This window comes from Phaethon aethereus (assembly GCF_964289735.1).
Source record: "Phaethon aethereus genome assembly, chromosome: 2".
Taxonomy (NCBI): Eukaryota; Metazoa; Chordata; class Aves; order Phaethontiformes; family Phaethontidae; genus Phaethon; species Phaethon aethereus.
Window position 1 is genome coordinate 81,938,901 of NC_138582.1, and position 27,888 is coordinate 81,966,788.

General features: G+C 39.1%; 1 protein-coding gene across 1 annotated transcript in view; it reads right to left on the minus strand.

Moving 5' to 3' along the window:
• The window catches only part of CTNND2 (catenin delta 2), a gene marked incomplete at both ends in the record, with an annotated part of 569,531 nt that overhangs the window by 156,061 nt on the left and 385,582 nt on the right, over window positions 1-27,888 (minus strand). Inside the window, one exon of the mRNA XM_081996266.1 lies at window positions 22,655-22,787. Coding sequence (XP_081852392.1) covers window positions 22,655-22,787 — 133 coding nt within the window. The remainder of the gene's footprint in view (window positions 1-22,654; window positions 22,788-27,888) is intronic.

A 27,888-nucleotide genomic window follows, 5' to 3' on the forward strand; every position in this document is an offset into this window, starting at 1 on the left:
TTAAAGATAAACTAAGATATTTTCCCTTGAACAGGCATTATATCAGTATATCATGCCCAACTTTCTGAGCAATATACAGCAGCTGGCACTACATGGAGAGTGCAGAGATGTGAATGGACATTGGTACAATATATCAATTTCAGGTGGAAAAGTTCATCAATCTTTTTGAGAGACCATGCTTCTACTGCTCAGAGAAACCACAACATCTTTCAGTTTAGAAACCAGAAACACAGATCAAAGAGAAAAGGTGCTGTAATACAACTCACTGGTCAAAACTTTACCCGTGTGAACAGGACGACTTGCAATGAAATAATTTGCTCCCTTCCAAGCCAGGAAAAAATTATCAAGTTTATCTGGGAGGGGTAGGGAGTACGGCTGGTTGTTCACTTGTTTTTATAGTCTGTCACCATTTAATCTTCAGATTAAAATACGTTTACTTCCTCTACTAAGCAGATTCTCAAAACCAATCATACTACATGAAGAGCCACCTGCATACCAAAATAGATAACATTTATTGAAGCAGACTAGGAACAAAAATTTATGCATCAGTTCTACAAAAGGTGAACCAAGCACTGAGCTTCACACTTCAACCTCCAAAAAGAAACAAGATCTGATGGAAAAAAGAACGCAGTTAAAAAATACATGAGTTGTTCCAGTATGAACCAAGCTGAGCAGTGCGGCTGACACGCCTGAGGGACGGGATGCCATCCAGAAGGACGTGGACAAGCTTAAGAAGTGGGCCCATGTGAACCTCATGAGGTTCAACAAGGCCAAGTGCAGGGTCCTGCACCTGGGTCAGGGACACCGCAGGTATCAATCCAGGCTGGGAGATGAAAGGATCGAGAGCAGCCCTGCTGAGAAGGACTTGGGGGTACTGGTGGATGAAAAGCTGGACATGAGCCAGCAATGTGCACTTGCAGACCAGAAGGCCATCCACATCCTGGGCTGCATCCAAAGCAGCATGGCCAGCAGGTCGAGGGAGGGGATTCTGCCCCTCTGCTCGACTCTGGGGAGACCCCACCTGGAGTCCTGCATCCAGCTCTGGAGCTCTCAGCACAGGAAAGACATGGACCTGCTGCAGAGGGTCCAGAGGAGGGCCGCAAACATGATCAGAGGGATGGAACACCTCTCCTGTGAGGACAGGCTGAGAGAGTTGGGGTTGTTCAGCCTGCAGAAGAGAAGGCTCCAGGAAGACCTTATTGCAGCCTTCCAGTACTTAAAGGGGGACTATAAGAAAGGTGGGGACAGACTTTTTAGCAGGGCCTGTTGTGATAGAACAAGGGTTAACAGTTTTAAACTGAAAGAGGGCAGATTTAGACTAGATATAAGGAAGAAATTTTTCCCAATGAGGGTGGTGAAACACTGGCACAGGTTGCCCAGGGAGTGGTCAATGCCCCATCCCTGGAAACATCCCAGGTCAGGCTGGACGGGGCTCTGAGCAACCTGGTCTAGTTGACCATGTCCCTGCTCATTGCAGGGGGGTTGGACTAGATGGCATTTAAAGGACCCTTCCAACCCCAACTATTCTATGATTCTATGATGAGTAATATCCGGAATGACAGAATGAAAACATGCCTGCTGATCTTTGTGTTTTGTATTTTTAAAGCACAATATGCTCAATAAGTATTTTAATTGCTTCACTGGGAAAAAAATATTATGAATGAGAGAAAAAGTATTTACTTTCTAGCAAATATCATTCAGTGCACTACAATTCATCTGAAGACTCAGAGGGCTCTGCCTACATCCAGAGGCATGCTGTGCCTGTGGTGTTTTTCCCACTCTCCCTCTCAGACACTGTCAAGTCTCAGCTTCCTTCATAGCTTCTCAGGACACTCTCAGGCAACAGGGTTTGCTATCTTCTGCTCCTTTCTAAGGGAAAATGTGTGATTCCGCCACGTTCAGCCGGTATTCCTGAGCTGTACTTCCCCTTTTCAGTCATGGTATCTGACAGCACGCTACTATTCACCTCATTCAGCTCCTCCTCTCCGAGGCTGAAGTCAGCCCCAGACTGAAGTGATTCAAAGATACTTTCTTATAAAGCAAGGGCATTAACTATTCATCTAAAATGCATTTCTGTCAGAAAAAAAATACGGGTAATACAACAGAAATTAAACAGATGTTACATAACACTACCTAACAACAAAATTTCTTATATTCTACCAAGGAAAGGACCTATTCTTACCTGGGAAAGACAGAACTTATTTTTCAAAATTTCTTTGAATTTTCAGGCTCAGATACTTGGCAAATTAGCTGTGTCAGGCAGGCAGAGATGAAGCTGATTCTTCACAACTGGGAGCTCAGTTTCTGATGCTGTTCTTTATCTGAATTACTGTGTTGCTTTGTTTTTGTTTTTCCAACAAAAAATTCTATTATTCACCAGAAGCCTCACTCCATCTTTGTTTTTCCATCACATATCCATATAGCTGTTTAATACTATATTCTCCAGCAGGTTTAATTATGTCTGACAAATTGTGAGACTGTGATGAATGTTATCATTAGTTATTTACATTTACGGAAACTGAGGCAAAGGAAGTGATTTGTTCAAGTCCTTTATGGAGTGAGAGCTGCAGCCTGGAGGACAATTCTGACCTAGCGAGTCTCTTGGGGCAGATCTCAGCTGAGCTAAGTTATCATGGCTCTAGTGAGTTCAGCAGTAGTATTGCCAAACATCTTTGCCAAGAATACTAGGATGGGTGAATAAGTAGCAATTTGCAACAATGGGGCATGAAATCTCCGCCCCCCACTCCGAGAACTTTTAGTAGACACTCCTTCTCTTGACTTTATATGAAGAGAACATTTCTTAATGTAATATTTATTGATACATCAGTGGCTGCAGACTTGCTACATGTAGGAAAAAAGAAAATGGAATATGGCGGAGTCTGCTTGCCTGCTACGACCAAATAATCAGCATGCCCCATCCCTGGAAACATTCAAGGTCAGGTTGGATGGGGCTCTGAGCAACCTGATCTAGTTGAAGATGTCCCTGCTCATTGCAGGAGGTTTGGGATAGATGAGCTTTAAAGGTCCCTTCCACCCAAACTACCCTATCATATGATTCTATGATAATACCAAGTTATCAGGAGATACAGGAGACCAACTCTGTTCTCACATGACCAATCCCAGAGTAGCCACTTCTGATGTCCTGATGATGAAAAATGATCTTCAACTCTGCAGCACAACTGAGTTTTCCCAGTCATATCATAATGTTTATTCTTCCTGTCTTGAATACATTATCCCATTTTTACACTGCCTCCTCTCAAAATAAGAAAAAAAAAGAAAGAGGATCAGGCTAGAAGTATTAGAAATGCTGGGTGAATCTATGTTGCAGTGTTCCTCATGACTCTTTTAATCCATGGACATTGTTAATTTCTGAATGTTCTTTCCTTTTTTTCCTCACTAGAAATATTTTGTGTATGTCTTCAGAAGATGATGCTAGAGAGCTGTTAAATAAAGGAAACAAGCTGCGTTCTTTCACATGTGGAATTATGGAACGCACGGCAAATCTTATCAGGACCGGGAATCCCAGCAGCCTGAATTCATTCTGTTGAGCTTTCCTAATAAATTAGGAACCTATGCTATGTAGTGTAAACCTATGTTGATCAAATAAAAACTGAAAGAATGGAGATTACCTGCGTTTTGCCATGAAAAATTTTCTATGGAAGAATGCACAGAGCTGCTTTCGTCTGATGAATCACATGTTTCCTATTTCTAGGAAATTTTTAAACTTTTCTCTTAAAGTTGGCCCTCCACCATTAATGTTACTGTCCACTTGCTGGTTAGAAGCACTTGCTCTGTCAAAGTCCCATGATGCCATGACACAGACAGGACAGGAAAAGGTGCCAGACTCCCTGGTCCACAGACCAGTTAAGAGTGCACTCACGTCAGTCTGATACCAGAGTCTTCTCATCTGGCACTGTATGAAGTTTGTTTTTGCGTTGCATCCAAGAACATATTTGTATCCACACTATAAAGATACAATTTGAATTTGGACTTGAGAAGGGGTTCAGACCAGTGCTGGAGGCAGTGAAGATGTTAATTATGTTCCTAATAAGGAGAGCCTGGATGTCTCAAGCCAAGAGCCTTTGACAAATGTAATTTATCAGTTTCAAGACCAACCTTTGATTCAATGGTATTTACCACAACAAATTTTCCATGACAGTGGGCTGTTAGATATTTAATCTACCAGTACGTACATGTGACCAGCCTGAAGCATATGCATTGGTAAAACAAGTCAATAATACATTGATGATATGTCTGAAACAATATAGATATACTTGCTTACTGTATGATTTTAGCATAAGAATTATTTGACAGCTTGCTTTTCGCATTTGATACAAGAGATTGGATGGAAAGAAAAGAAATGTAGGATGTGGAGGGTATGTAGATACCTGGAATGTAAGGACATCTGTTTTGTGAGGACATCTGGTCTATGGCTGTGCAGCATATAATCAGAGAGGAAAAAAATAATAGTATTTGTAAAAATAATAAACCACACTTATGTTCACAAACCCTACAGAACATGAGACAATACCAAAGACCAGGTCTGCTAGATCACTGGTTGTTGGGCTGCTGGAGGAACCATTATCACGGGTCCTATGGGAAAGAGCATGCTTATGGGATGCTTTCAAGGGATTGTGGCAACATGCATAACTTATGGGGTGTTTGGCAGAAAAGCAAAGGTAGGAAAAGGGAGACATCCACACGTATGGGGGAGGAACAACATGAGAAAATAACAGCGAAGGGCATGATGAATGAAGCTGGTCATGTATAAATAAGTTGTGCTTCAGTATGCTTGTATGGCCAAACCCTGTGTCTGATCACTGTTTTATCTTCTTATTAAACCTAACTCCTAACGATTTGCCTGGATGAGGACAGTCTTCATTCTGGATGGGTGTAACACTAGTGAACCTTGAGTTGGAATAGCTGATGAGCAGGACAGGAGATCTGGGAAACAGCTATCAGAGACACCGTAGACCTAGGGGATAGATACTGGCGAGACCAAGGTCTGAGGATGTGCTACTAGGCAGACCAAAGGTCTGAGCCAGCTACCAGAGAGACCTCTTTGTGTCTGCGTGTGCGACATGAGACCTGCCAGCAAGCTTTGAGCCCAATTAGCTGGAGGTTAAGGACCACGTGTTATTGTTTATGTTTGCATGAGCACTGCTTTGTGTTTATGGGGTGCCTGTGCAGGCACTGTTCGCATGTTTGTGTTGATCTGTTGTGTGATCTACGCTTCTTTAACATACATACCTAACAAAGTTAATAGGGACCTGTTTATTTCTAGGATGACGGGTATCAGATTAATTATACTGGCTTTGTAGATATGTAATTTAGGTTAGTATATACTACACTATGCTTGAAATTTTAACTGGGTAACATGTTCAGCCTTGTGTCATGCCTACTGAAGGATACAGAACAAGAGAAATCACCAGCTGGCTTGTTAAACTAGTCTAACGGAGGAGTGCCCACCTTCTGATGCAATACCATAACATGCCCTGCTCCATTTCCAAGCAGCAGTTAAGAGTTTGGTCCCAATCACTCTGAAGACTACTAAGACTAATCACGCAGGTGGCAGGAGGTGGTTCATGCAGCATTCAAGCACTGCTCTTGTACAAAGGACGCACTGGAGTCAGTGGATCAAATACAGAGCTCCATGAAAAAAAAATCCAGACACCTCTCCCGAGGTATATTTAGGCTCCTTTGGGAAAGATGTCTGCATTTACAGCTTTCAGTATCTTCCCCCTGTTTTGTATTACACTGGTTAAATACAACCTTTCCTCTTTTTGAGACAACTCTGATCAAGGGATACTTTCTGTGCTCTAAAAAGAAGGGACAGAAGGACAATTTATGAACATGAGGCTCCTCAGGAAAAAAAATTAAAAAACAAAGTGCAAGTATTCCAGGAAATTTTGCAGCCTTCTTAATTTACCTTTTATTTTTCATGACAAATGCATGCCAAAGCTTGCAGGAATTGTTACACAGCTTGAAACTGAATTATTGTCAGATGTAAGCAGTAACAGCATTACAGTCCATGACCTTAATTGACAAAACATGCTACCTGTCACAGATTCAGCACAGAAGCCATGCTATTCCTCCAGGCTCTCTGTTTAAAGTCTAACAATCGGATGTGAAAGCCTGACTGGTGAGCTTCCCAGGGAAGGGAAGGTTTGCCCAAAAAGTGAGGATAACCAGAACTGTTGGAGTGAGCAGGATTCATGCTTTGATTCATAATCAAAAGTATTATCTTCTCACATCTAGAAGGATGACAACTTCTCAAATGTGAACAAAATACAGGTGAGTGATCTTTCTTTGTATCAAGGTATCAGAAAATTGGCCCTGGAATCTGGCTGTTGCTTATGTCTTTGCAACAGCAGACACAAAATCAAAGCAAATTGACATTAGCTATTTTGGCTATTACTACGTTTTTGAACTCTATTTTGAAATAAAACTTATTCTATTCCTCCCAGCAGTGAAGAAGAGAAGCAAACTCCTTTCTTTCAATCACTGCTTAATGGAAATCAACTCTTCAATCTCTTGGAAAAAACAGAGCTAGAGATCACAGAAACATAGAAAGGGACCTTTGAAGGCCATCTAGTCCAAGGTCCCTGCAATGAGCAGGGTCATCTTCAGCTAGATCAGGTTGCTCAGAGCCCCATCCAATCTGGCCTTGAATGTTTCCAGGGATGGGGAGATACAAAAGGAAGAAAAGTGAAGCTTCAAGTTTTGAACAGTTTATCCAAAGACTGTTAGATAATGAAGTATTCCAACACAGCCTAAAAATATTGCTGTGATAGAAACCAAAACACCCTTCCTCTTCTATTTATACTCAGCAAGTGGGTATCTGCGATATTGTTCAAATTTTGCCAGTAGGTATAACTGGAACATCCTCTCCTGCATTTAATTCTGACTACTGTGCCTTACAAAGTAAAATATAATGGAAACAGAAGAGGATTAAGAATATGCGACAAAAATTGTTAGAGACTGTGTGATAAAGTGTGGTTCTAAAATAATACAATCTCCTCTTCCCAATAAGACATTGTGTTCCACTATTAACAGTTCCACAGTCTTAATTCAAAGATTAATTCATAGTTAAATGCTTACTTTCCACATTTTTCTTAATAATCACTTTTGAATAACTCTTCATCCACAGGAGGTGAAGGAAATCTAACAACAATCAAGCCTTCTGAAACATCATAGATATTAATTGTCTGCTTAATTGACATAACACATTTCATCATCCACCACTTGTTCTGTGACATTTCCATTATTAAGAAAGCATGTTTCAATATATCAAAATATAAGTGTTTAAACACAGGGAATTATTTTTAATGCCGTTGTGTTACATATACAATAGAACTAAAAAATAACTGACTGCTAGCACAGATGATGGTATATATCCAATAACCCCCAAATTAAAAGGACAATTCAATTTAAGTCTTCTTGAAATTTTTTTGTAGTAATTGGTTTGAATGTTCTTAGATGCCAGGTTTCTAACTAGCAAAATAAGTGCTTATTATTTCACAGGCGAATGGACCGTGAGCAGTTCTGTTCCCCGGGTGCGGGAAAGAGAAGCTACAAGTGAGCAGAATGAAATGTCAAAAGGCTTTTTAAACAGTGGCAGCCAGCATGGCATTTCTGAGACACTCTTGGACTACGACCACCCCGCTCCTCTCAGGCTCACCGACTGAGCAGAGCGGTGCCCCCCCCAGACCAGGGCACTCAAGGGAAGTCCAAGAGGCCACTGCTCGCACAGCAACTTGACCGCACCTACTGGTTATACACAGCATCCGTGAAATTACTGCATTTCTAGATTTTTTCACCGCAATTCCAAATCCCCTCCAGGAGACCTTTCTGTTACTTAGCTTGGCCCTGTTAACATTACTAAAACGACTTTCACCTAAGAGGAAGAAAACCACCGTATTTTTTGGAGAAGGGTTTGGAAGATGGGCAGCCTCATTGCAATCTAGTTTCAGAGGGCTGATTCCTGAAACTTAAAATGGATATGAAGGGAAGAAAACAAATCTCCACCAAAACAGAGGATGCAAATAGTATTTTGTACAATAAGTCTCTTAGGAAAAATGTACTGGTTCATACTTTAATTCCTCTCCACTGTTTCTTCTGATGTGCCTATGGAACAGCAGGTAGACAATACAAAATCTGTACATTGCAAATGCATGTGCGATTTATTGCAGACAAACTTACCTCTAACATCATAGGGTAATTTAGTCTCATTAGCAAAGTAATTTGCTAAAGTGGTAATTTAAATTTGCCACTATTTAAAAAAGTGCAGAGCAATTTTAGCTTAAAATAGAGTGGATTGCTATGCAAATCTCTGCATTAGCTCCAAAGTCTAATTTGTTTAAGGAATGTAAATCACAGTTTGGATCTAGGTCCCATTTAAGAATGGTTTTATAGAACTGTCATTAAGGACTTGTTAGATCAGACACAAAGGCAACATAAAGCTCTGTACAGGCATAATTTAAAGAAATTCAGCCACTGGTACATAACACAATGTTCTGCTTTAAGTTAAATAAGACTTTCTCTCTGTGTACTAAACTGCAGCGCACTGGAGAAGGAAGAGGATCTTTTTTCTACGTCCATAGAAACCAGGTAGGTGTTTGGAGGAATGATTGCGCAACACATGAGGACATGAAGCATGGGGTCAATACTCACAGATTTTCTTCTGGGAGTGAATAGTCTACTTCTGTTATTGAATATACATTTGTTTTTCCCTGTGTCTCTTAAGCGATCCCTTTAGATCCTGGGATCTACATGCAGGGTTAACAGAGACTGGAAAACGTGTTCCGAACAGAAGATGACTCAAAATCATGTTCCAAAACTGCCCTGAAAAAGTATGAATAAATCTGCTGCTTCCTCAGTCAGTGAGCCTTAATGTATTCTGCACTGTGATACCTTTTGTTTTTCATGCTTCATAGGAAGGCTACGCCTATTACAAATCAAGGTTTTAGCATGATTTTATTTTTCACTAAAAATATCTCTGGCTAGGTATAAGTTACCTATAATAGTAAAGCAGTTTACCCCAATACTCTTAAAAATATTAATTTGTAGGCTGACACAAACATCCTATTCTAAATCTAAACATCAAGCATTAATGGGATCATACAAATAACTGAGGCGTAGAGCTGACCTAAAGTGTTCGTGTGACTGTGAAGGTATCAGAAAAGTGATTTTCAATCCCACTGTTAAAAGCAGTATCTCCTAAAATGAACAGATCGGCACTGAGCTGCATTATTAACCAAGCTTCTCAGCATTGGGGGTATAAACTAACACTGAGGAACACACACAAATTAGGAAAAATACACACAAGCCAAAGCCCTTAGAAGGTATTCAAATTACTTGATTTTGATTCGGGGTCTTTGTTTTTTGAAACAGTCAAAAAATATAAAGAAGGTTCAATACTAAAGAAGGTTCAGCAGTGTGAACTTTATAGATAATGCAATAGTAATACTAATTTAGGATGTAAAAGACATTGGCATTACTCAAGCACTGATCTAATACTGGCTGAAGTTAAATGAAAAATGATGATTAACGCCATGGGTTTGGATCATTTACTTTTGGTATTTAAAAAGAATTAAGCATCTATTTGAGAATGAAGGATTACATTTATTATTGGGTAAAAAAAAATCAACATATATATACTTCACCTAAGAACATCCTGGCACTCCTGTAACCAGATTCCTAGTGAAGTTAAACAAGATATAGAAAATTCAACATTTTTTTTTAACGTAAAGAAAAAAGTAAGTTTTTTAGACAAATGCGGTAGGTCAGTACTCCAAATATTCTAACAGTAACAGAGGACATCAGCTTACTGTTAGATGAAAATTTCTGAAGCTGTAGTTAACTACATTCAGTTAAGCGCATTATTAGTGGGATTTAGTCAATGAGAACACAAATGACAGAAAATTCTTTTTTTTTCTCAGTCATTGATGCCCAAACAACAGAGTAACTCTATCTGACATTTCAGCTCTAACTGGAAATTAAAAAAATATCCTTTTTTGATGCTTGCTGTAGATATCTCACATAGTTTGCCTCACAGAATAAACAACACACCACTTCTTCTCAGATTAAAAATACATTTACAATTTATTAGATCAAGCATCATACTTCCCCCTGATAATCTCTGCTCCCATGACATTCTCTACTGTGATTTAAAGAAGAGGTAATCTCTCCTTATAACTGATGTCTTATCCTCCAAAGAATCTCTCGGTCATGGGAGAATTTTGTGTCTTAAAGCTGAAGTATCTGGCGGGCCAGTCACTGTCTCAAAAGCTAATGAATGCATTCTCACAACATTCCTCCTTGGAGGGAAGTTTTGCTAACAAACTCAGGCAGATAAAATTAAATTATTTGCCAAAGGTCACAAAGGCAGTCTGTGGCACAGCTACGACTACGACCTGTAATTTAAGAGCTCCAGTGCAAAGGGGAGTGCACTGCAGAATCATTCCTCCATCTTCCCATTTACATGAGTATTACAAATGGGAGTAAAAGTCAGCACAAGTAAACCTGACTCATATCTAATGTACTCTGCAGTACACACGGTTCAATATGCAAAAATATATATATAAAGGTATGTATTAATAAGTGTGTGTATACATATATATACACTTGTACTGGTTTGAGGTTTTTTTTTTCCCTTTGTCTAGCTCAGGTTCTCTTTGCCTTCTAAAATCCACAACTTCCTTCTGATTTTTTCCTAAATCTCCCATACTCTTTGAAATAGGGGAGGACCAGAACTACACGCAGTATCCAGGACTGGCAGAAAGCCCCAGCAGTGTTCTCTGTTTTGTTCTCTGTTGCTTTCCCGAGACTCACCCTTCCATTTGTTTGTTGAACCGCCAATAAGCTTCAGATGACACTTTCCAAAAGCTATCCAGCATAACTCAAGACCTCTCTTTTTCAATCAGCAGAATACAGAAAAAGCATACAGAAATGAGGAACAAGCAAAATAACCATCAAAAATAGTGCCCCCTCACCGCCAGCAGTGGTGGCTTACTCCTACCACCACTCTGCTTACTATTCCAGAAAGCCTGTGAGTTGCAGCAATTTTTCAGTTGCTCCTGGACATAAGAATAGCAAAGTAGCAGTTTCCAAAAAAAAAACCCAACCAAAAACCCAGCCCTCACCCAAAACCCTGTAACACTTTTGCGTGTGTGGAGGCAGGAGTATGCCCCTTTCTTTCGGGCTTTGCTTGGTTAAACCGTGTGCCTGCAGCACGTCTAGGGAAGCGAAGAGCCAGATCCAGCAGTGCTGCTGGCACTGGTGGGCAGCATTCCCACCAGCCCTTCAGCAACAGCTCAAACTCAGACCTACTGTTTATTCATCATTTTGTATTAACTATTTCGTCATATACGTTAAATGATTGTTACAGTGGGCATTACAATCCCTACTTTTTACACAGATGAGTATGCAGGAACAAATCAAATCTCTCTGTGAAACCAAAAAACGTTGTTATAGTCCAAATAACTTTTCAAGCTGTATCTCACAGATCTAATGCATTTCCATATCTGCCTGAACCAAGGTCTCTACAAGGTACCAACCTCAGACATGACAGCCATTTATCAGTGAGTAGTACTTTTCCAGAACGAGGACAAAGAGAATCTGGCCCACGACCAGTAAAAAAATGTACAAAATTTCAGAATTTCCAAATGGATCATTTTTTATCTCTTGTTTTTAATTGTCTTGTTTTTTCTTTTATTCCTTACATGGTATGAGTCATACTCTGAGTTATACCTGTGTAAACCCTAGAAGAGCAGGATCGACTTCAGCAGCTTTGCTATAATTTGACTCTGAGCTTACATTAAGGACTCTTTGGTTCAAGCAACTTCAAATAGTTTTTTGCAGTGGCTGGATAGACAGGTAGGCATTTTAATTTTAGAGCCTTAGGTGTCCTTATGCCTCTACAAACCTGTGCCTTCTGCTGCAACGACTCTTGGTAGCTTAGTGACAGCCATCGCTTTGTATTTTTAAACACATTTTGGACATCAGCTGATGGTGTTTACCTTAGATGGCATGGCCTTTTTATCAGGACTACAATTCACCTTACTGAAATAATTTTGCTGCCAACCTTTTTAGTACAGATATGTTAAGAAAGCATCAAATTACAGATATTGATATCAACCTAGGTTATTTTATTTCTATATATAGTGTGCAAAGTCTTACCATGGCTTGCTGGATGATGGTAACAGTAATAAAAAAATATGCTCTACAATAGGAAAGAAATCCTCTGCATTCACACATCAGCCTAATAAATCAGAGAAGCAGTTGGCAGAAGAGTTATGAATAGAAAGAAATCGATGGCATACATGCTAGAACATTACACTGCTTGAAAAAGTTGCAAATATATTTATTGCCCATTCAAAATGTGGGAACATCACACTACTTATGTCAACGACACCGTCTTTCAGTGTGTATTACCTTTCCTTTCCTACTGCCTAACATTTTCAAATACAAAAGATACAGCGTTTACAAATGTTTTAATACGACTGGGCCAGTGGAGAGAGATTCACAACACAGTCCAAGGTTCTTACTGCACCCGCTGCATGTCACAGAAAGTAGCACGAAGGCATTCATCTTGCGCACATAACACTGATTCTTTTTCCTCTCCTCCCAACTGCGTGAAAAGCATTATTACCAGATGTTCACATCTGAATTTTCTGGCTAATTGAATTTATTGCCTAAAATTCTCTTCTATGCAGTTACTCATTCAGGGGCAAACCCTGGCTGCCCAGAGCTGGAAGAGACAGAAACCTTTAGCCAGTAGTCTCATCTCCCGCGAGGCGGACGCTGCAGCAGCGAGTGCTAAACCCAGATCAACAGGAGATCTAGGCAGGTTTTAAGACCTCACTCACTCCCTTCAGCCCACAAGAAAACCAGTGCCAGGCCCCTAAACGGCAGCAGAACACAGGTCAAACTCAGTACCCTGAAGGTGTTTGCAGACACTGCTAACAGTTTGCAGTGTGGGGCACGAACAGGACAGTCCAGACAACAGCGGCGACGCTGCAATTATCCATATGAAGCATGGGCAGTCGCTAGTTTAGAAAAATGATTTTGGCTTTCTTTGGCTTTAAATAATCATTGCTGACTATTTATTAGTATCCTAGAAAAATACGTCTTAAAGAGGAACTTCTGGGGAGAGTGGGCAAAACTTTGTCCATTTGGGTATTCCCCGGGGAGGGAATAACTAGGCTGGCAGAACATGAAAGCAGAGTAAAGCAGTGTGTGGGTGAAAATACCACATCATATTCTCATTATTAAGCCCGCTATTTCGCAAAATAATAATGTTTTCAGTCATTTTGTAGATTCGTTCGATTCAGTCTCTTTGTGAGATGAGAGAGATGATGTAATGTTACAAAACAACTGAAAACGACAGGAAGGAAGCAAGCAAAAATGTTGATTTTTTGCTTATCTAGCATTAACTCAAGAAAAAACCAACCACAGCTAGATGTTCCATTACGTTTATGAAATAATATACTTGTTTGTTTCTTTTTAAACCCATGTCACTTTACAGGACTGAGGCTTTACTCCCAGCTGAGGCTATTTTTCAAAAGGAATCATTTTGAAATGTGAATGCAATAAACCCAAAGCATTCATCAAGATCCTCAGCAGAGCAGAGGAATAAAAGACAAGAACTGGCCCTCGCGATCTGCCACGATTGTGCTGTGCAGCCCTCAGTTAACATCCTAATTTTTCAATTTCCTCTTTGAAATGAAAGTTACTCCGGTGGGGCTTGTCATTAATTCATTTATTTAAGAACTGTAATATTTTCCTAATCTTACATCAAGTGAAATGTATGCCAGGTGCATAGTAAATCATTATTATAATTCAGGCAAAGTACCTTGACGATGAAATCAAGAATAACCATGAGGTTAAATGACCCCAGAGAGATCCCAGAGTGTAAAATGCCGCTCCTGCGCTACAGAAAGCACAGATTGTGGGGACACAGCACAGCACTCGGTGACGTTCATTAATACTCAGTCTTAACAAAGACTGTAAAGACTGTGCACAAAACAGAGACATGCACTCTACTGTCAGAGGGGTAACAGTCCTAAAATGATAACGCATACATTAGATGGTGAAACAACGGAGATAGACGCTCAGAAGTGCTTTTGAAAGCAAGATCATCAGTTTAAGATTTAACTCCCTGATAGAGGTGGGCTTTTACGGTTTTTTTAAAAAAGTGAAAAGGCCTACCATTTTATAGTTAACCATGTTTCTGCAATTTATTAGCAAAGTAAAGACAATTTATTAGCAAGGAAAACCAGATTGATATTATTGATATTAAATAATATTTAGTAATTCAGCATTGGACTCTAGACTGGGAGAGACTAGCAAATGAAAGTGTGTTTTTTATTATCATTATTCTAAATAACAACATTTTAAGACCTTTAAGAGTGTAAGTGGTCTCAATAACAGTGTTAACATAGATTATTGTGTTAAGACCAATGCAGACACTTCTGCCTCATCTGTTACAGTTTAATATTAAAGAGGGAAAATGTTCAGTCACGGGGTTGTATTATAGGCCGTAAGTTAGTGTTTCTTCGCTTCACACAAGTCAAACTAAAAGAGGAGAGAGGGTATCATGGAGATAGCACAAAGGGACATCCGAAGCAGACGTATTAGACACTTCAAACTAGTGCTGTAGTTACTGAAATGCCATCTAATATACTCTCTTGCACACCTATCAGTAGAGAAGGGCTTGAAGTGCAGAAATCATTGTTTTACTCAGGAGAAACGGACTATTTACCTCTGCCTGCCTTAACACAGAAATACTCCTCAAGCCACTGACTGCTGGAATAAATACAATGGAAGGGAGCAGAGAGATTACAAGAGGTTACATTGGTGTTAAGACAGGATCAAATGGGGCCAATTAAAGAAAAAAAGAAAAGAGAGAAGCAGCAACAGCAGAAAACAAAGGTTGCTTTCAAAAAATCTTGTATGCAAAGAAGGTGAGACAAGCCATAGTTAGTCTATCAGAGTGATGAGACCTTGATCATGGGGAAAAATGTGCTTTGCTTCTACAAATCTAACAAAATAGAGGATTCATCCTTCACCTCTTCCAGGCTTGTGTTTTGTGCATCTTCCAATAGGATAAGGGAAAAGATGCCTTGAGCCCCTATATCCTGCTCCAAACTAACGTGACTGCAAGAATGCCACAAAATGCGCGGTGCCGGGGAAACTGGAGACAGAAAGACCATTGGGACACAGCCTTGTACACTCCCCCCTCAACGTGAGGGATGGGAGACAGCAGTGATTTAGGACATCATAGGAGAGCCTGTCACCAGTGAGGATCCAGTACTGTGTGTCCAGCCCCATGGAGCACGAACCGCCGCTGTCTCCTTTGGGCACCCTTCCACCCCCTGAAGCAGCTGCTGATGAAACAAGAAGCACCTGAGAGCCCTGCAACAGAGGACCAGGACAATCCTCTCCCATGCTCGCTGCTCAGCTGGGGCACACCTCCGCTCTCATGGGTGTCTGTGTCAAAGGGCAGGATTTGACATTTTTGGCACCATTTGAGTAGATCATAAAAGCACCCAGAATGAAACTGAAGTGGGACAGCCCTCACAAATCTTGAACCTGAAACCGCAGAGGTGTTGATATTGATGGGTTGTTGACAACTTATCACCCTTGAGAAGAATAAAAGGAAACTGTCAAAGTAGTGTAAAATTATCATCCCTGTTTTACAGGAGAGCCCATGATCATGCAGGGCTAAAAATGGACCTAGGGCTTGAAACTTAGTCAAGTGCTTTCAGTATAAACCCATTTTATTTCAGGTATATTCAGCTATATAGCTTTTACTTAATCTTTTCATCATTTATGACATCTTCACATGTTCACCCCATCTTTCTCTCCTCTCTCTGGCTACAATGAAACATAAATATGTAATTTTTTGTGTCACAGCATGATAGAGTGGATTTGAGCCATAGGTATGCTAGGGGAAGTTAAAAATAACAGATATTCAAATTGATCAAATTAACTGTTCTTGTCACAGTTTGGTTTTATAATTATTATCACACCCCCAGTTGACCAAGTCTCATTTATTAATTATAGGTCAGTTATTTTACACTTTGCGGTTACTTCTCATGTAAGATATAAGCAGTACAGTACAGGTACTGTAAAAGTGTGGCCTCTGTCGGTTGAAATACATCCTTCAAGTACCACTGGTTCAAAAATTCTTTGCAAAAATGAAGTTTAAAAGAAGCCTTAAGCCTTGAAGAGGAATGAAGAATGGCATTCCTCGTGCTAAAGAATAAAAAACTTGAATGTAATGGGATAAGAAGTAATCATAAAGCTGTTTGTATATTTTGTCTTACGCCCAGTAAGTAGTAAGGCTCTGTGGTGCTGTTGATGGTTGTGCATGAAGTTACACCTAACTTTCTTTCAGTCTAAAATCATATCCTTGAATGACAAAGTGCAAGGAGTGGAATGTCTTGTTGAAAAAACTATTCCAGTAATACAAAGTAAGACAATTTACAAAAGACAAATCAAAGGGTCATTTCCAAAACATACTTTGAGGGTAAAACATTAAAAAAACTCAACCAAATAGCATTTTGTATACGGATAATCGACAGTAAAAAACTCCAACCTAAATTGCAAAACAATACAGCATCTGTTGATTGACTTCTTAGAAAACAGACAAGAGGTCAGCAACAATCTGAAAGGTACGTCCTGTAAATCATCATTAATAAGGCTTTATAAAATAAATATTAAAAAAAAATTACATAGAGACTGTTTCTGGGTATGTCACTGGGTGCTGCTTATCTTCATTAGAGTAATTTCTACCAGTAAAAACTACACAGAAAGTGTATTTGAAAGGGACTGTGTGTCATTTACTTGCACAGGTGAATATGACTGCCCAGGGTGATGGGGAGATAGACCCAAACTGTCCTGCATGCAGTAATCTAAACACAGGTAAGCAAATGCATGAACATATCACTGCTCATTTTGAGAATCAGGTGCAGGCAAGCACCCTTTCATATAAACAATCATCATTAAAAGAGTAAATTCTTTGTGAAGCCATTTAGGGAAGTATTTCTCAAACTGTGAGATTTTACCCATACAGATGCTTAACATATGAAAATTATGGTCATCAAAGTACTAACAAAATGTTTATAACTGAACAGGGAAGTATGCTTCTTCTGAAAGTATGAAGTTACTGTCTGCACTAAAATGCACTCTCAATAAATGTTTTAGAGCCTCTCTGCAATTTTTACATTACTTTTGAGTATCACCTATGAGGTACTTCTTTCCTTTAAATTAAATACCATGTCTGTATCATCCTGTATGCAGAGATTAAAGGAATTTACATAACGTCTTTAATGGAAAACTGACAGTATCGTTACTGGAGAAGCCAAATTCCAGCCTTTAAACGAAGAGATTTTGGAGGAAAAATAAAGAGAGCAGAGGAAGGCTCTGGGAAGGCAAACGCAAAACTATGATTCTTCTTCAGACACATAGGAAAAGGAAGAAACTGTTTTCTCTGGGACCCCTTGTGGAAACAGAGGGGATGCTGTTAGAAGACTGTAGAAACAAAGTCAAGATATCCTTCAAGGATGACGACAGCACCTCCAACCCCCCTTCTGGATTCTTCAAACGTTATGGAGCGAAGAATTCTGTCAGCATTAGCCAGCAGCTCTAAAAGCAACATCATGGAATGTTTGTCCATCACCCCCTACTAAGTGTAAGTATTCCGCGGGACAAAGCCATGCTAGAAACAGGCGCGTATGTAACCTTGACCATCATAGATCTAGCAGTGCTATGGATGACATCAAAGTTACTGTAACACTGCAGTTATGCGGATTATAGATGTAAAAGAGATACAGGTGTAGCGATGTAGAAGAAATACATCCTGGAGGATGATGACAATAACTTACATTATATAATAAGATATTTTTTCTTATATGGTTCATGTTTGTATTCCATTTCAATCAGATGGACTATCACACACGTAACTGAATAGAGGATGGGAAAGAATGATGTATATTCAACAAGCCCTCACTGATGATAATGAAGAGCAACATAAATATAAAAATAATGAAGATAAACAAGAGGTTAGTATAGTCTATGCATGCTGCCTGACATGAAAGAGCAGTGGTATCATGTTGAAGGGTTCTGGCCACATTCTGAAGAACTCACAAAAGAAGATGCAGAAAAATTTTAAGATTAATGACAAAATGAATGTGAATGATGGTTTTGAGTAAGTTTGGAAAATAATTGCTTTCAGCGTGCAATCACTCATTTTTTTAGAACACCATGCAATGACATGTGGACTGATACTTTTCTTCTAAGACTATGTGAAGCGAGTATATGGGAACGCTCTTCAAGAGAAAGAGGAAACTGCCCGATCCAGTGAGGTTTATCAAGGATGCAAGGGAAGGCTTCAGGCAGGACAGTTCAGTAGTTACTGTTCTTTTAGTTGGCATCTTTGCACGATATTCCTGAGATGAGAACCTCAAGTGCTGTGGCTTTGATGGCAAAAATTAATTTCCTAGCTTTCAGAAAGATGTCATTGGTGCCAAAAACCCCGAGTGACCTGTTAACACCTTTGCAGCTGGTGGCAGGCTGCCATCTTCCATGAGAACAAAATGGTGTTGGCGTGTGAAACTGCACAATTCAATTCTTTTATATGGTGACCTCATACAAAGGAGTAAGCTGTCATTATAGGAAGAAAAATTGCTGTGGAAGAATGAATCCTGTGTTTAATAGAATGTGGTCCTTTAAAGAAATGTTCTTTGCTGACTATTTTAAAATGCTTTTCCTTTCCTATATTCCCTGCCTGTTCCTTCTTGGCATCCAGGACCAGCTACTCTGGCTCTGCTCACAGTCTCACCATTGTCGGCATAAGAGCCCTCTCCTAAGGAGAAAATGCCATCTGAAAGGGTCTTCTTGTGCTCTTTTGCCTGATTAACTTTTCATTTGCCTTCAAAGATCTGACCAAAACTTCTTCCCTCCTTTCCTTTTGGCTTTTAGTTGTATTCTTCACTGTCATCAATGAAAGAATAATTTATATAATGAATTGCTGAAGTATTCTGAGATTCCAAATTTCAAAATTACTATGCCTAACTGTAATGGGCTGCGTGGTAATTTTTACAACCTTTAGCCTTCTGCCTCCCTATGTCCCCTTTCATATATGTGAGATCTTCAGCGAGGATTGGTCACTGCTCAACAGGAGATGAAAAATCCAACTACCAGACAGTAGCAAAAATAATTCAATTTCTTCAACTCCATTCTAATGTCTGCTGCACCACCTAAGCACCAAGCACAGGGAATAAAGGTAGAGAATGAGAAGCGCTACTGACAGCAGATGTAGAGCCTGCCTTGCAGTCAGCAATACTAAAGGAGACTCAGAAGTAGTACGTGCGGAAAACTTTCAGGTAAGAGCAGCAGTTACAGTCATACTTTTAAATAAAGACTAGCACTGAACAGTTTTGAGCAGCACAGAGGTGGCAGCATCTGCAAGAAATAACAAAACCGTCTTTATCAACGGTCAGTGTTTATTGCATTTGCCTATTGCTGTACTGGTATGTTCAGGGCTGGAAGGGGAAAAATAAAAATTCTACCAGAACTATAAAAGCTAGTTCACTCCAGAAGATTTTTTGTGAAAAATGTAATGTAATGACTTCTGACACTTTACTAGCAGTTACCAACTTTGTTTGAAAGTCCTTTTAAGTTAGAGAAGGGCATTTGCAGGACCTCATTGGTCTGAAAAAAGACTGAGCAGGGTGTTCATGCTTATGTAGCAATAAGGGCAAATTTAGAGTGATGTCGTCAAATTCAGAAGTACGCCTGTGACGAACACGTGTTTTAGAAATAACACCTACCATAAAGAACAGAGTCATGATGGGAAAAAGATCTCTCGTTTCCCTAGACATACTTCAACTGTTTTTGACTGAATTTCTTTTTCATAGCTGTCTTCCATAGATTATTTCTAATTCCTTCTCTTGGGGGGACAGAGAAGGCAAGGGGTAGTGTTCCACGCTTCAGCCACAGAAATTAAAATATTTTAGAAGAGAAAAATGCAATGGTAAAATCATAAAAAGTGTTTCAGAAAATATAGTAATAGCTGCTATTTTTTATTTCTATCAAATTTTAGTTGACACAGTTGTACTCAAAAGGAATATAAAAGCTTTTGTCCTACCAAGTACATAAGGAGAAATTTTATCCCAATACCACTAAACTCTTATGACAGTAGGACAAATATACCACTACACAAAAACAAAAGTGGAAGACTGAAAGAATGGTTCAGAGGACAGATCATTAATCACCTATTTGGTAGTCAGTACAGTATGAATCTTGCTTAGAAGAATCAAAAAAAGTATTTCAGGACAGTTACTTTGAGAAACTCTAGATAAAATAGCCATTAATTGCAGTGTGACAATTTGATGATCATTAGTGATAAAGGTAAATGAACGTTACTTTTTTCCTGACAGATAACTCTGAAATCAGTTCCTATTATTTAGGACTTAGTTCAAGTCATCATTCAGACACATCCTTGCACATGAGTTGTCCCAGGTAGGTTCAACAGCACCACCAAAGTTCCTCTGGCTGGGCATAAGCCTCGCCAGAACCTGGGATATCTGCTGTGATATCCCCTTATCAACAGGCTTTTGAACTCCTCACACAAAAAGATCCTCAAGAGATTCTTACTCAGTGGAGAGCTCAAGCAGACCTTAAGCACACTCCTGATCTCTTTGGGTAGATCCTGATTCCAACAAACAAACACAGAAACTGTTTAATTGCTCTGCTGAATCGTGGCCTAAACACAACAGGACTTAGCATTAAATACTATAGATTGGTAGATAGGTAGATAGATACAGAGATAAAATAGTTTGCTAACGTTGGATGCTTTAGTCTTAAAAGCTTCACAAAACATTAGAAAAGAGGACAATACATCTCATTTTTTGTCGTCTTAGAAAAATCCACAGTACCAGAAGTCTGAAAGCATATTCTCAGGTGCACTGTTTGAAAAAAAAAAATATGTATTTTGTCTTGCTTCCAAAGACAGCTTATGTATTACGGAGTGAGGAACATATCAAAGCCCTGAATAATAACAAATGAAGGGGGCAAACCCTGATTTTATCTATTATCCTTTCTCAGAGAAGAAGCTCAGAGAGCTGCCTAGTGCTCTATTGTTTTACATCCTTACCCTCACCCTTCTGGCTCCTGAGCCTGAAGCTTACAATGGCTGATGTCCTAGTGGGATGGGTTAGATCAACAACAATCAGTCGTCTTTTTCCCTAAATGGTTAGCAGCAAAAATCAAACCATCTTCTCTCAAATGTGACAGCTACCTAAGGGCTCTCAATCTATGACTAACAGGAGGAAGCACATATTGTACAATGAATAAATTGCCCTAATCATTTAACTGCCTTTCTCAGAGATTAAGCAATTCTTTTATTGAAAAACTGATTTGTGAATAAGGATGAGAAGAGAGTATGGGGAAGAGTGTGCAGTTAAAATTTTCAGCAATCCCTGTAACAGACTTCTCTCTTCCAGTGCCCAAACATTCTTCAATTTAATGCTAATGTAAATATTCTGTTTATTATTAGTTCTAAGATGTTTGAGGTGATGCACACAACCAGTGCAGTTCTGCCAGTGCCAGCAGACCACATGCTTACTCACTTGGGAATTTCCTCAGCGTGAAAACACCTAGAAGGGAAAGCTGCTGTAGCTGGATAGACCCATGGATTGGTATGTGCTGAGGGTGAGGGTAATGAAGCACTAGCAAGCCAGCATCACTGCACAGGTCTGGCAAATAAGCAGTAGCAGACCCTGATCCCAATTTACCTCTACATGCCAGGCTAAAAGATGCCAGTACAGGCACAGATTTTTGTGCACACTGCATGTCCCTTATTAGCAGTATCTTGGAGCAGGCCAGGGGAGGCAGCTGGGGCTGGTAACAGCTTCACTCATTCAATTTTAATTGACTCCTGTGTGTTTGTCAGATCCCTCAGAGCAGCCTTCCTTCTGTCTTAACTTGTGCCAAAAGCTGAACTGGTCCCATTAACCACAGGGAACAAGCAAGCAAGAAATACCCATTAGCTACAGGTACAGAACGAAGTCTATATTGCTGTTTGAATTACATTTTAGACACAATTTGCACTGAATTTCAAGATCATGAACCAATGATCACAGTTCAAGCTGCAAACGGTGAAATTAAACTCTATTCACACAATTATACAATAAAGCAGGCTTTGATTCAGAATCCTTTTGTTTAATCTTCTGTGTTTGTATACAGTGTCCAAACAGCTCTCCTTGAAAATCCTGAGAAAATGCCCATATGTTTCAGTGGGATCAAGACTATACCACTAGCTGTTTACTGAACAACTACTGATACAGTGTTTAAATGGTATGCAATCGGTAAAAATATTCAAAACCAAACAAAAAAACATAGTGACAATAATATTTTATGCATTTTTTACTTTCTCTAATGGTAGCAAATGACTTGCGTGAAAGCTTGAGTAAAATGGGTCCAGACATATAGATTATTTATTTTGTAACTCTTTAAAAAGTACATATAAACTATAAAAGCACATATAAGCTATGAAATACATATAAACTATATATACATATAAATAGTTGGTGATGATAAATGGCAGACAGCATCACTGTTGAAAAAAAGGGTTTATAGATCTTACCTCTGCTTTTATTTTATTGTCTCCGAAACAGAGGTGTTGTAAGTAGGCTGCAGCATTGGACTGTACTGAGGGAAACTGATGCTGTAACATCTGTATAACTTCTGGAAGCTCTGGATCTCGCCATCCAAACTCTCTGTGTAAAAATAAACAAGAAAAATTCATCAGAAATTCTCGTATTAGTGGATAAATGTGGCAGCAGTTGAGCCAACAAACGTGTCTAAGTAAAATCTTGATTTTTTCCCATTATTTTCAAAACAAACATTAAATCAAATATGAAGCTATTTTTCATTTTAAACTGTACTTGTCTTAAAGAAAAAGGTTATAGAAAGTATAATTAAATAACTTTATGGAATTAGGTCTCTGCTGAAGTTTCCTAAATAAAAATGGCTATGTGAAATCTTAATATAAGAAAAGAAAGAAGATATATGCTCATACCATTATACTTGCCCTATTAAAATTAAAATAGAGTCTAGAATCAGAACCAGAAATGGTTTGCTATGAAATGCTAGTTTGTCAGAAAGTCCTTTTTACTTATTGCAATCTTTATTTCATATAAATTGCTATCTTATAGAGCAAGCAATGACCTGTTTTGTCTTTTGGTTTATTTTTTCCAGATACGGTCCATGCTCAGTGTAAACCTATTACACTGTTCTGGCCCTGCTTGAACTGGGGTTGGACCAGATGACCTCCAGAGGTCCCTTCCAACTTTGGCCCTCCTGTGATTCCGTAGTTTTACAGTTATACAATACACACTTATTAGACATCAGATTACTTACAAATCTTCATTCATACCACTCGGTCTAAAGCAGCTAGGCAAATACAAAGACTTGGTCTTTGCACTTTTCTTTAATCCAACAAAGCATGAAACACCATTAGCATCAAATGAAACAACTGAATCCAAGTGTGTTGAACAAATCTCAGCAGGTATTCTGCAGCTTCCAGAACTTAACTTAAACTCAAGCTGTCACTTCAGGTAAATTTTTCCCCTCTGTGTTTAAGGGTAAAATCATTCCTGAAAACGGCTTTGGACTTTGTGTCCCAAGAGCGAGACAGGCACACAGTCACTCTGCATGAAGTACTTAATTTGCACATGCCTTTTCCCTAAGAGCTAATTTTTTGTGCCATATAAATATTTTCACCATCTTCCATCTAATGCTACATGTACAATGTAATAGAGGGAAATTAAGGGAAAAAAGTGACTTGTGAAATAGGTTGTAGGTTCTCTGTTGCAGTTACCATGATCACCTGGGAGTTCACTGCAAAAAAACCCCAGAGCTGTTGCAGAGGCCAACTATAATATTTGAAAAAATACTCCTGATCATTAGTTTAATTCCCAAATTATGGGAATTCTGCAGCACTGAGGCCAAGTGTATGTACATCACTGGGAGAATTCACCTGCATTTGGGTAACGCTTACAGTAGGTTGCAGTCTGTCTCAAGTAAAATCAGGCATCACACTTTAGGTACAACAGTTCTCCAAGACCTGTCCTTGAAACAAGACTCATTTTACAATAATAATTAATTACTGCAGAACAAAGGTATTGTCTGTTCTCTTCTCATATGGGATGTTGGCCAGATTGAGAGTTGTCATTACAGTTGTATCTTTATGAAAATCCAGAATATAAATAGGAGATGTAAAAAAATACACTCAGAATTTCATTGGCTACTTCTCTTCTGACAAAACAGATGTTAACTCATTAATATTAAATTTCACATTAAGTATTTAAGACAAAGAAACCATTAAGATGTAATTAATAAATCACATATGGACTATTCCAATGAATCTTGAGATGATATAGACTGTTGGGAAGCTTCTACAAGAGACCTTTCGCATACTTTCAGAAAGATTTTAGCATTGAATTGATATTTTTCAGTCAGACAACATTGTAAAAGGTATTGGGGAAGGCTAGAAACTTTGGCAGCTGAAAATGGCAAACACCACATTTTCTGTGTAGACCAGCTTACTATGACTGTTAACAGGTGAAAAGGAAGCGATTCTTTTGTTAAGCACTTATTTCTGTTTAAGAATGGGTAGTACAAAGCAATGAACAAACCATAAATTGACAGAGGTAACAGAACCAGTTATATGTGTTAGCTTCCTCTTGTACTTGCTTTCTTACAGTTAACCATGGTAACACATGTTAAGAGGTCCTTCAAATACGTTAGATCTGCCTCCTATATACATGGCTCTCAGCCAACTAAAGACGTCTTCCAGAAAATATGTTTAAACAAAAATAAAAAAATTAAAAAAACCCGACCCATCAACCTCACTGAGGACAAATTAATCATCCTAGCTCCGCTTCTAATTCGTTCTCATTTTCAACCCCAGATGCCAAGTGCAGGTGTTGCTATTTTGGAGAGGATACACAATACCAGAAGAAAACAGCTTGTACGAGAAGACAACAAGGGGGAACATCTGAAATAAGTTGTTTTACACCAAATAACTACACTTAAAGTGTTGGAACTTCTATCACCAAATTGTCTCCCAAAGGAAATAATATGTATATTACTTGAACAGAAAACAAACAAAAAGCCCACTATGTACAGTAGTACACCACGGAGCCTGACAACCAACTCAGGTTCTCCTTCCTCTTGTCTTGGAATCCAAGCCAGAAGAGGCAATGAATGGCCAAAAGGAAAAGGTCCTTCATCAAAAGTACAGGAAATTGTTCTGACGAATCTGCACTCTTAACATGGATTTACAAATGAAAACAAGGCTGTGCCTACTTTTCCCCTCTGATCTCCCAGAAGAAAAGTTAGCAAATAAGTGATGTATGAATACTTGTTGGAAATGGTTGTGTGCACATTCGACATAAGTAGAAAATTAATTCAGAAAAGAAACCCTTAGCACTGAATACTGAGCTTGTCATGTAACCAGTTTTAGGAGAGATAATGAACAAAGCAGGAAAAGTAGTTTAAAAATTTAGCGCCAGTATGCACTGTCATTTATAACAGATGGTCTCTAAGATGATTATATTTTTAGTAGTTTCTAAATGAAATACGAGAGCTATATAAAACAAAACAAAAACTTCAGTCAATGGTTAAGGCTGCTTGAATAACTGTGATAATCTTAGCAAGCCTTCAGGGCAAGATGAACTAGTTTCCAGGGGCTTAAATTTTTCATTTGTTTTATACAAGTCTCTTATAGATGGAAATAAAAAGTTGGGTTTTTTTTAAGAACAGGAAGTTTACAGATCTATTAATAACATTTACTTGGAAAATGTAAATATTGATTTTTTTTTAAAAAAATAGGCTTAATTATGAAAAATTAGGAAGGCTGCTTAATGAAGTCAACTGGCACAGGTCTTCAGAAGGGAGGAGAACTGGAATTTCTTGAAGACAAAGGTACAAAACTATCTGGAACTTTTTACATAGATGTGGGTGAACTTTCAGGCCATGACTGCAAGCATACCTATATGACAAATAAGACATATTATAATAGAGAGCCAAACAAAAAGTAATAGAAAAAAACTACTAGGAAAGGAAGGTATGTTGTAAAAGTCAAGAGCTGGAATAAACTGGGTGGCATCAGTTTGAAATTACATAGCAAAATATCTTTTACTGTCTACCAATAAAAGGCAGTAATAGGGTCAGTACGTGATGATAAGGATCAGATTAAAGGAAGGGAGATTTAATTTTCATTACATTTCCACCTCAATTTCTGTGAAACATCTGATATTGTGCCACATGGCAATTAGTTAAACTGGCAACGTAGGAGGATTCAATCCCTAGGAAAATTATAAAGTAGAATTAAGCAAAATTTGAAACTGTAGTGAATACCCTACACAAACACTAGCTAAGCCCGTGTCCTTTATTAACATGCCCATGCTTAGAAAATCTGAGCAAGACGATCCGCACAGATGATGAAACAAGCCAGAAGGCTGGAGTAAATCTGAGGAGGTACGTGGCATGCAATTCTGGAGAATGCTATCAAACAGTATCTGCGTAGCTGATCCAAAAATGAAGAGTAAGCTATCTTCTGTACATTCAAGATCTTCTGCTCCATTTGCCTCCATTGCCTTGGAATACCAGCATTAAGCTGCTCAGGTCAGCTAATGGCTTCTGGTGGTGGTGTGGGTTTTTCTGCAAGAGAATCACAGCTGTGCAAGGACTTCACAGCTTTGGCTGGAAAACAGCATTTGCCATACACTCCAAGTATTTCGGCAGGTTGTAAAGTTGCGTTATTTCTCGGAAGAATCCTCGTCTGAGGAGACTGATTAAAGCAAGCCAAGGTGTTCCACCTTCTTTCTTTGATGGAAACGGTGCTCTAGGAATGCAGGATTGATCTAATATTGAATCCTGCAGAAGGTTTTAGTGTGTAGTGGTGACTAAGGCAGATGTTCCGTGGATTACAGCAGGCTACCGTCCCAGAAGTGGAAGAGGACCCAAAGTAGAACGCTGAGTTATATGTAAGCTGGCAATATGTATGCCTAGGCTATCACAATAGGCTACGTTTTTTCTGTGAACAACTGAAGAGAATCAACAAGGAGCTGGACACGAGACACCACAACTCTGAAACCGAGCAGCAGAAGCAGTAGCACCAAGAAATCCATCCACTGGTCACAGTGAATCTCACGAGAGCTTAGAGCAGAGTCTTATTTCTGACTTACATTATTAGAGCAGATCCCATCTAACCAAGCAGTTGGCACAGGCAAGCACCGACACCCAGGGCTATTCCCATCTCAGCAGCATTCCCCAAAGGCAGCGCTTGAACTACCACCAAGCATTTATCAAAGAAAGAGAATGCATAATTTTCAGATATATTTATTACAAAAGTGTATGTTTGAACCAGACTGGTCTGTACGCGCCTGCCTGTCTTCATACACGTGTATACATGAGACAGCCTTAGATTGGTGAAGGAGAGGTTTTCATATATGAAGTGGTACTCAAAGGCAAAGACAACACAATCCAAGCTAAGGATGATCTTTCCTAGACTTCTGACTCATACACATTGTGATATTGCTAATGCCAGTCTACAAGATTTTTTTTGCTGAATTTATGCCTACAGAGATATACCCTTCTGCTTGCTCCCCATCCCCGTCCCCCCCCAATTCAATAAATAAAGCCTGAAAAATCTCTTTTGCCTCATTTCTGAAAGGAGACCTGTGACAATGGTTTTCTGGTAGTATTACGAAAAAACAAATTGCATGTAGCTGAGGATCAGACACAAGGAGAACTAATTAAAAAGCCAAAAGAAGATCAAAGAAAGAACCACCTCCCATGTTTGAAGGGAGA